Source organism: Otolemur garnettii, unplaced genomic scaffold (assembly GCF_000181295.1).
Source record: "Otolemur garnettii isolate 467f Iridium unplaced genomic scaffold, OtoGar3 scaffold00009, whole genome shotgun sequence".
Taxonomy (NCBI): Eukaryota; Metazoa; Chordata; class Mammalia; order Primates; family Galagidae; genus Otolemur; species Otolemur garnettii.
Window position 1 is genome coordinate 22,362,301 of NW_003852404.1, and position 9,587 is coordinate 22,371,887.

The 9,587-nt window shown below is 36.0% G+C and overlaps 1 protein-coding gene across 11 annotated transcripts in view; it reads left to right on the top strand.

The window, feature by feature from the left end:
- Positions 1–9,587, top strand: part of ROBO2 (roundabout guidance receptor 2) — a 595,724-nt gene that overhangs the window by 515,895 nt on the left and 70,242 nt on the right. For all 11 annotated transcript variants that reach the window (XM_023509678.1, XM_023509679.1, XM_023509681.1 and 8 more), the window contains 3 exons: positions 1,127–1,358; positions 4,087–4,211; positions 6,775–6,946. In XM_023509678.1, coding sequence (XP_023365446.1) covers positions 1,127–1,358; positions 4,087–4,211; positions 6,775–6,946 — 529 coding nt within the window. The remainder of the gene's footprint in view (positions 1–1,126; positions 1,359–4,086; positions 4,212–6,774; positions 6,947–9,587) is intronic.

The window sequence follows — 9,587 nt, forward strand, 5'->3', positions numbered from 1 at the left end:
TTAAACTTCCATTTATATGTATTTGGCTTTCATATAATTATCATAAGAGTGAATGAAGCATTGTTAAAAAGTTCTACATGATATGCGTTTTCAGATTCAAAAGTCTCAGATTGTTATTAAAAACTTATTTACATACTTTAAATGAAGGGATTAAGAAAGTTGTGAGATGGTATGAATACTGGGATGATAGAAGGAGTCAGAAGTTGGTAAACTACTAAGTTTTTTATTTAGTATTAGGTAGGGGGTGGAAGCTTTAACACGCACTGGAAACAGATGCTCTGTTATGCTCCACAACTTTCATCTCTCTCCTGTGCTTCCTCCAAACACAGAGATTTTATGCCTGCTGCCCCACACCTCTTCCCCTGCGTAAATCTCACTGTTCTGACAAATCTTAGCCCTGTGACTTCTTCAGGGAAGTTTCATCACCCCTTTCTGACTCAGTCATGTTTCTTCTCACGATAGGCTTTCCTAACTCCCGATACATCTTATTCTTAACATTTCTCTGTGCTTATTTATTCTGATTATAAATTGTTCACTGTTGGGTGATTATTAGACAATATCCACCTTCTCCCTGGACTACCATGAAGGCAGGGTCTGGCTTACCTTCATTATTTATTTTATCCCCAGAGTTCAGCAATTTTTAAGACCTATGAATAGTAACCAAAAACATGTTTTGAGTGAGTGAAGGTATCAGTGATTAGACACGAGAATGGGAATCCTTGACAAACAGCGCATCTTATACAAAGCTGCGTGAATTTGGAATTGTTGAATGCAGGAAACAGGCAAGCAGATGAGAAATAAAGATGGAAAAATGGCAGGTTTTGATCTCAACAAACCTTTGGGCTAATCAGAGAAATATGAGTGAATTATGTACGTATGTTAGGCAATGTGAGGTATTTTAAAGGGGGGGTGAGTTATTTCATTTTGTTCCGTTTTATTTTGGAAATAATTTTAGGAACAATGTGAACTTGAAATTGGAAGAAGCTATTAGTACCAGACAGGTGAGCTAGAAAGTGATGGCGTCACTCAGCTGATAACAATGGGGACAGAACTAAAGATAGAGAGAAGAGGGTGGCTCCACTGTCGCCGCTTTCCCCTTGGGTTACATGCCTGTGATGCTTTCCAGGTTGATCGCCAGCCCCAGTTCATTCAAGGCTACAGAGTGATGTATCGTCAGACTTCAGGCCTGCAGGCCACGTCTTCTTGGCAGAATTTAGATGCCAAGGTTCCCACTGAGCGAAGTGCTGTCTTAATCAATCTGAAAAAGGGGGTGACTTATGAAATTAAAGTTCGACCATATTTTAATGAGTTCCAAGGAATGGACAGTGAATCTAAAACGGTTCGTACTACTGAAGAAGGTCAGTATTCAGATTTCTAACAGAAAGTAAACTTCTATTATGATAAAACCGATTCTTGTTACAGCTCTAGTTTATTATCTTCCTTAGAGAAGGAGAAAGAGATCATTTCAAAGTGAATCTGGAAAGTGCCATGTCCTCCTTTTGCTCTGAGAATTCCATAGAATCGGACTAGAAAAATGACATGAATGCAATTTGAATTTTTCTCAAGTAAACATTTACACATTGTTCTCAAGTAACATAAAAAAACTTATGACTTTTGGTTCACCTAAATTTGATTATAACAGAGTCTCATTTTATTTCTAATGTGGCGTTAGCTCATTTTGCTTCAGTAAAAGATAGAATATTGGAAACCCAAGAATAGAGTGTGTTCATCATGATTATATTTTGGGGGTATATAAAGCGTGACATTTTCTTTTATAAGCCTCTCTGCCCTGTGGCCACTGCCAGCCTCACTCGTAATTTCTAACTGAGAAGCAGCTTGCTCGTTGCCAACCCCTTTCTTCATAGGAACATTCTCTTCCTCTCTCCCACTTTGGAATATTTCTTCCCTACACATAATTTAAAAGTCAATCTCTGATAGACATGAGGTTAATGTAGGTTTCGACCAGTCCACTTACTGGTGTCTCCTTCACTAAAATAGAGGCTTTTAATAAATTTTGCCACGAAGGTAGATAATTTAGGTGCCAAATAAAATCCCCTATTCTGCTTTTACATGTGATTTTGCAGTCACAACTCCTGTAAAAGGCCTTTTTCTCAACATGTTTTGTATAATAGAAAAGCAGTCTGTAGAAAATGTATATTGGCTGCACATGCTAACATGTAGGTGTTCATGTGTGAGCAAAGAAGATTGAAGTCACGCATTCCTTCTAGTATGCAACAGGGCAAAAATGCTACTTTCCCGCTGTCTAGCAGTGTGATACCCCCCACCATCATTAGAAGTGCATACTTAAGGCATCATTAATCTACTTTTATGATGTATAAAGGAAAGATTACCAAAAATTAATAATAATATTTTTATCCACCATTCAATGTTACTCTAAGCTGCAAATTGATGGTAGTAATGAATGGAGTGGGTAACTTTAATACAGAAGGCTGCATTTGAAGCCTACCTCCAAAAGTCAATTTCTCTTCTGTTGGACTTTTCCTCTGGAGTACACATTTGTCACCGTTCAGCATACATTCCTCTCCAATTTTTGTGGCCTTGTGAAGGTAACATATGGAACTCAGCCGAGCTGTGTCTGGGAGTGATGAGCATTGATGTGGGTCCTCTCACACCTGTGGAAAGCACCAAGGCCTGGCTCATTGGCCTGTCAGGAAGCGGGCAGGGTGTGCTCACCAAGCCAGCCGGAAGCACATGAGAAACCCGGTTTCGAAAGTGTTATTTTTCAATACAGTCTACCGAATAATTGCAAGGTTGTAGATAAGTGGTCAGACATATGCCATCGTGCCATGTTTTGGAGGAATATTGTCACACAGGGTAATAATAAAGAACATTATTGTGTTACCATGTGTCTATATGTCCTATGGCTCAATGCAAATATGACCACACTGCAGAAAAATATGTCATAACCAAGTTCCCAAGCATGAGCAATCTGTTGTCAGGCTTTCAAAAGATCTCTTAGGACATTTTCAAAGAACTAAACTGTATTGACCTATTGATGATCTTATATAAAAAGGCTGCAATACCACAACATTCTTTAATTTTTTTTAATTATCAAGGAGGATTTTACACAGTACTCTGATTTTGCTTTTCCTGCCTTTGGTTTTAATGGAAGGATTCACAGAGAATAGCTAAGTTTGTCTCTGGTACATCAGACTTTCTGAGCGCTCAGGTGCCCTGGCTAGGAGATGCTGTAGTCTAGAATCGGGCATTGCTTCTAACTCATCTTCCCTCAGTATGGCTGTAATTAGTTATAGGAGAAACTATAAAAGAGGAGAATTACTGGAGGAAATAAAAATCCGGCTATTTCACATTTGACCCTCCGTGAACTGTTTTCATTTTTATCATCCGAGACCCTTGCCCATCCACATAAAATGAGTTTTAAATCTTAAATTATGGGTCAATTTATAAGCAGTTAATTATTTTTCCCAATACAAAAAGAAAGGATTTTTTTTTTCAGTATTGGTAAAATGTATAGCTATTTCTGTTTTTGTTTAGTAAACAAACTAAACCATACAAAAATGGATACCTCTAAGGCTGCCACTCAGAAATAACACCTGATAAAACTTTGGAATATGTCCTCTCAAAATAATTTTGGTTAGAAGCAGGTTTTTTTCTTTCTGTCTAGAAATTTAGCATATTTGAGTTAAAAGAATCAATATTCTAAAATCAGACATACCCAGATTCAAGTTCCGACTTGTTGTTTGGCTTCCAGAAGTATCTTACAGTAGCCGTCTGTTTCCTCCGCTGTAAAACAGAGATAAGAGTCATTTCTACTTCCTGAAGTTATTGTGAGAATTAAATCTGCCACTTAGCTCAGCACCAGGCAGGCAGAAAACACTCATCAGAATGTTAGCGCTTAAATTTACTTTTGAGTGCATATTAATATATCCACTATATTTAAAGGATATTTTTCAAAAAACTGTGAGTGTTGAGTACTGGATATACATTCTGAACTACTAGCAGCCAGAGCCTCAAGCACCGTGTCTGTTTATTCATATTCTGGAAGTGGTAATAATGCCTACGGAGACTTAGAGTGTGCTTTAATTTTAATTACTTCCTCAACAGCACCAAGTGCTCCTCCACAGTCTGTCACTGTGTTGACAGTTGGAAGCCACAATAGCACAAGTATCAGTGTGTCCTGGGATCCTCCTCCTCCCGATCACCAGAATGGAATTATCCAGGAATACAAGGTAGGATCTGGGTGAAGAAGGAAGGCTCTCATAGAAAGGTTCTGGGAGAAATCTCGGTGTCCTGTGAAGGGGACACAGCTCTAATGGTTTGCTTACTCAGTTGAAGTGTAAAATGTTTACTTATATTTTTGTGTGACATGTAGTGAAACAAATGCACAGATTAATAGAATCTAAGTACAGGGTCGTAGGTCACACAAACTCGGGGGGACAATTATACCACACTAGTGGGGTGGCTTCCTGTGGGATTCTAGAACCTCAGGAGTTTAGAGATAGGGAACACGGTAAGTAATGAAGCCTTCCCTCAGAAACTGAGTCTTTAACTTTGTTATCAGAATTCTCTCTTAAGAGGTTTTAGGGCAGCAGTTTTTAAACTGTGTTCTCAGGAAAAGATAGGTGAGGTAGGGTGGGGCACAGTGGGGTTAGGGGTGGGCAGCACCAACTCTTACTCTAAATGTGGCTTCTATTTATTGAGGTTCTGTGAAATATTTTACTGGGGGAAATAAAACAATCACTGAAACAATAAATTTTGAAAAAACCTCACTTGTAAAAAATTAATTTGTGTCATTTTTCAACTGTGAATTTTGCTATTTAGGAACAATTGATAACTATTATTTCATCACCATTATTTGATGTTTAAGACACAGAACTTGTCTAATATCTAAAAATAAGATTCGGTTTAATTGTGATGTGAACAGACCATGTGTGAGTGTAAAACTCCTCATTAAACTTGGAAAAATGCAGAACTATGATTTTTTACTACTAATAAACTACCATTTTGGAATGGTTAAAATAACAAATTAGCTACGTCTAATATAATAAGGAACAAGACACCCTACCTCACCTCAGAAATTCAGTCAGTATGGGAAATTAAGGTGAATAATTTCACCTAACGCTTTGCAGATTGAATTTTATTTGTAAGAAAAGTGATATTTTTAAAGTAGAATTTTATTCAGTGATAGGTCCACTTGTGATAGCAAATGAACTAACTAAATAAGCATTTATTTTAAAATTATTTCCCTCACTTTATAAAGAAACATGTTTAATAAAGGCAAAAATAAATGCTTTTATAAAATTGCATAATTACATAGATTTGAAAGTTTTGCAAGTGTTAGGACATAGTTTTAACAGGTAAGAATTATCCTTTATGGTGTCTGTGTGCTTTCCTGAGGTTAGGAATTTACTTTTTGTACCGTTAGGAACTAAATATCCTGAACTCTTATATAGTTAGATACCTATTTATTATTTTTTACAACATGATTTTTTTCTTAAATGGTAAAATTTCTTACTCATTGGAGATCTTTACTACTTTGATATCAAAATGCACATTTAGGAAGGGGCTGACTATCTCTCCATTAGGAACTCAGATGCCAAACGTAAATATAAATAACATAAATCACAGGGATCACTTTGCTGAAAAATTTTCAAGAGGTTACCTTTTTCAGAAATAAACCATATGTTTTTCTATAAATATGTTTATATATGTTGATTTTGAAATATTACATAGTCTGAATACAAACTTGGGTACATGGTGGAATTCTTTATATAATACATTTTGTAGTAAGAGATTCTCATATCCCAGAGGAAAATATACCTTAAAAGCCTACCTCCAATATCAGCGTCCAAAGATTTTCCACCACTTTGTTCTCATGCTGTGGACGTGGGTATAGATACGTTTTGGTCAATATTAAGATTTATTACTGTCAACGTCAATATTGGCTTTAATTTTGCTTTAGTCAATAACTATAACTTAGGTCAATTAATCTTGTTAACTACCCCTGTGTAAGTTAATATTTTCTTAAATAAAATATAAATTACTTACACGGGCACCTATATACCCTAGATATTGTAATCCATAATCACCATATCTTAATAGATTAGATGCATAATAAATTCTGATATATAAGTGGAGCCGAGGAAATTATGTGTTTTAATCCATGCCAAAATGCTGTTTGCAAACAATGACCACATTCCAGAGGTGTGAAAATCATTTTGCCTGGGAGGCGCCTGTGGCTCAGTGAGTAGGGCACTGGACCCATCTACCAAGGGTGGTGGATTCAAAACCAGCCCTGGCCAAACTGCAACAAAAAATAGCCAGGCATTGTGGTGGGCACCTGTAGTCCCAGCTACTTGGAAGGCGGAGGCAGGAGACTCACTTAAGCCCAGGAGTTGGAGGTTGCCGTGAGCTGTGACTCCACTACACTCTACCGAGGATGAAAAAGTCAGACTCTGTCTCTGCAAAAAAAAAATCATTTTGCCTTCTAAATTACTCATAATGAGCGTTCAGGTCTGGGAGGAAGATACAAATGACCACGGCATTGTTTTAGCTTCCCTGACTTTTCTTGTTTAACACAGGTGCATGTGCTTGTATACACACACAGACACACACCCACACACACACTTATATCTAGATAAACTGCAGAGTATGGGCTTTAGTGGGCTCACAGACACTTCTAGAAGACCAAATTATATTGCTCACTATTAAAAAGTAATCAATTCTAACAACCTAGTTACCAGAGATAGTAATTTCTCATATCCATTTGTTATTCGCTTTCCATTTTCTTAGATCTGGTGTCTGGGAAATGAAACACGATTCCATATTAACAAAACTGTGGATGCAGCCATACGATCTGTAATAATTGGTGGATTATACCCAGGTATTCAATACCGGGTCGAGGTTGCAGCTAGTACCAGTGCAGGGGTTGGAGTAAAAAGTGAGCCACAGCCGATAATAATTGGTGAGTATCAGTGTATGTGATCTCTGTTTTACAAGCAGTGGACTGACAACAAGGCAGATAAGGCTTTTAAATCTCCATCTTCGTAGTGAATATGCCCTCAGGGTGATTGAGGACACACGTGAGGGGGCAAGTGGGTCAGCTGACTATAGTTTCTCACAAAAATGGATGGTGCAATTGCTCAATGCTCTTAAGAGTCCCACGATCTTGAAAAATTACAATCTTTAAGAATTTAAATGCTGAAAAGTGATTTGAAAATTAGTCTTAGTTAGCAATTTTGGTTATCAGTGAAATATGGCAGAAAATGAGAGCGTTATTAAAGAGAGTGCACGCATCATATTTCAAATTTATATGCTTCCTCTTTGCCAGAAAAATATCAAAAATTAATCAGAAACAGACCAAAATAAATTTTGTAGTCCAAATATACTATCCCCAAAAAGAAAGTCATTACATCTACTATCATCATTGCTTAAAATTGTTCCCTCTCATCACAGATTATATTTACTCAAGGCGTATAAATGGAATCATACAGAATATAATGTTTTGCATCTGGTATTTTTCACAACAGATAATGTCTCTGAGATTGACCCGTGTGTGTACGATGAAGTTCATTATTTTATCGCTGAGTAGTCTTCAGTTGTATGAATATGCCATGTTTTGTCTGTCCACTTTTAAGAGAACTAACATTGTTGTGCAAATCTTTTTGAGAACATGTTTTCATTTCTTTTAAAGAAATACCTAGGAGTGAAATTTCTGGGTAAAGGGTTGTATAGTTTGACACTACAAGAAACTGCTACACAATATTCAACTTACATCATTTTAGACTTCCACTGGCGAAAATGACTCCTAGTTTTTCTACACTGACACCCACATCTAATGTTTCCAGTCTTTGTAATTCTAGCTATTCTCTTTATTATTTTTAACTTGAATTTTTTTTCATAACTAAATGTTGAGCAACTTTACATGTGCTTATTGGCTATTTTTGTAATCTCGTTTGTGAATTGACCACATACTTGCCTTTTTAAAATTGGGTTGCTTTTTGGTACTATCCATAGGAGCTTTTTACACATTCTGGATACAAATTCTTTGCCACGTGTATGTGTTGAAACTACTTTGTCCTGGTCCATGGATCTCCTATTCATTTTTTAAATAGTCATTTAATAAAAATAAGTTTTAAATTTTACATTAACTATGTTTCATAATTAGTTCTTTCTACAAATTTGTGGCCTACATTTATAGCAATTAAAAATATTTTCTTCTAGAAGATTTTATAATTTTAGCTTTTATGCTTAGATCTATTAATCTTAAGGTAAATGCATCTGATTCAAAGATTGAGGCTTTTCATTTCCATATGCATATCAAATTGTATAGGCACAATTTACTGGAAAGTCTTTCCTTTCCCCAGATAACCATATACATGTGGACGTATCTAGATTCCCCGGAGGGTTCCATTTGTTTATATGTCTCCCCATATGCCAAAACACACTGTCTTGATCACTGCAGCTTATAGTTAAGTCTTTAAAACCCTATTGCTGCTATGGGTCTGTGTATTTTTCCTTTCTCTCTGTACATTTTTCTTTGATATATTTGCTGCTGTAAGTGAATGTTTTAAGAATGTTACCTCGTCTTTTAAATGTACCCTTTATCATTATGAAGTGCCTCTCTTTATTGCCTAGCAAGAATCTTTGTCCTGAAATGTACTTTGTCCATTGTTAGTGTAGCCACACCATTTGTAATTTTTCCAATTTTTTACTTTAACCACTGTTTCTCTGTATTTGATGTACATTTCCATTATTTAAGTAACATTTTTTTGACCTCAGTTTTTTATCAAATCTGACAACATTTGCCTTTTAACTACAGTATTATCATTATGTAATCATTGCTATGATTGATGCACATGGGCACAAAATTAATATCTTGATATTTGTTTTTTGCCTGACTTTGTTCTTATTTTACTAATTCCCTGCTTTCTTTTGGATGAACTGAAAAAGTTTTGGTATTATTATTTTATGTCAATGAATGAATTGCTAGGTATCCTTTTTATTAACTAAATGCTGCTGGGTTGTTTTTATTGTAACATTTACTGTAGGATTTGACTATAATACCAGGCTCGTAGAGCCGTGTAATTCTAGTTTATCCTTTATCACTATTGTTATATGTTTTACTTCTATCTCTGTAATAAACAGGAATATACAAATTATAGCACAAGATAGTTTGGGCTTTAAAAATCGATTATCTTTCAAATAAGTTAAAAATCAGAAAAATATTTTGTTACTCATATTTTTCCGATATTTTGCTCCATAAAGCTAATGATCATTCACTATGACTACGTTAACTTTCAGTCCTTTTCTCCTTCTTTTACTTCCTTATATTATCTCAAGTTCTATATCTATTGATTACTTTCTCTGTTGACCATGAGTCGTATTTTCTGGTTTGTTTTTCTTGTTTTTATATGCCTGATAACTTTTACTGTATTCTACACATTGCAGATAACATCTAAATGTGTTTATGGGGTGGTGCCTGTGGCACAGTGGGTAGGGTACTGGCCCCACATACCAAGGGTGGCGGGTTCAAACCCAGCCATGGCCAAACTGCAACAAGAAAAAAAAAAAAAAGCTGGGCATTGTGATGGGCGCCTGTAGTC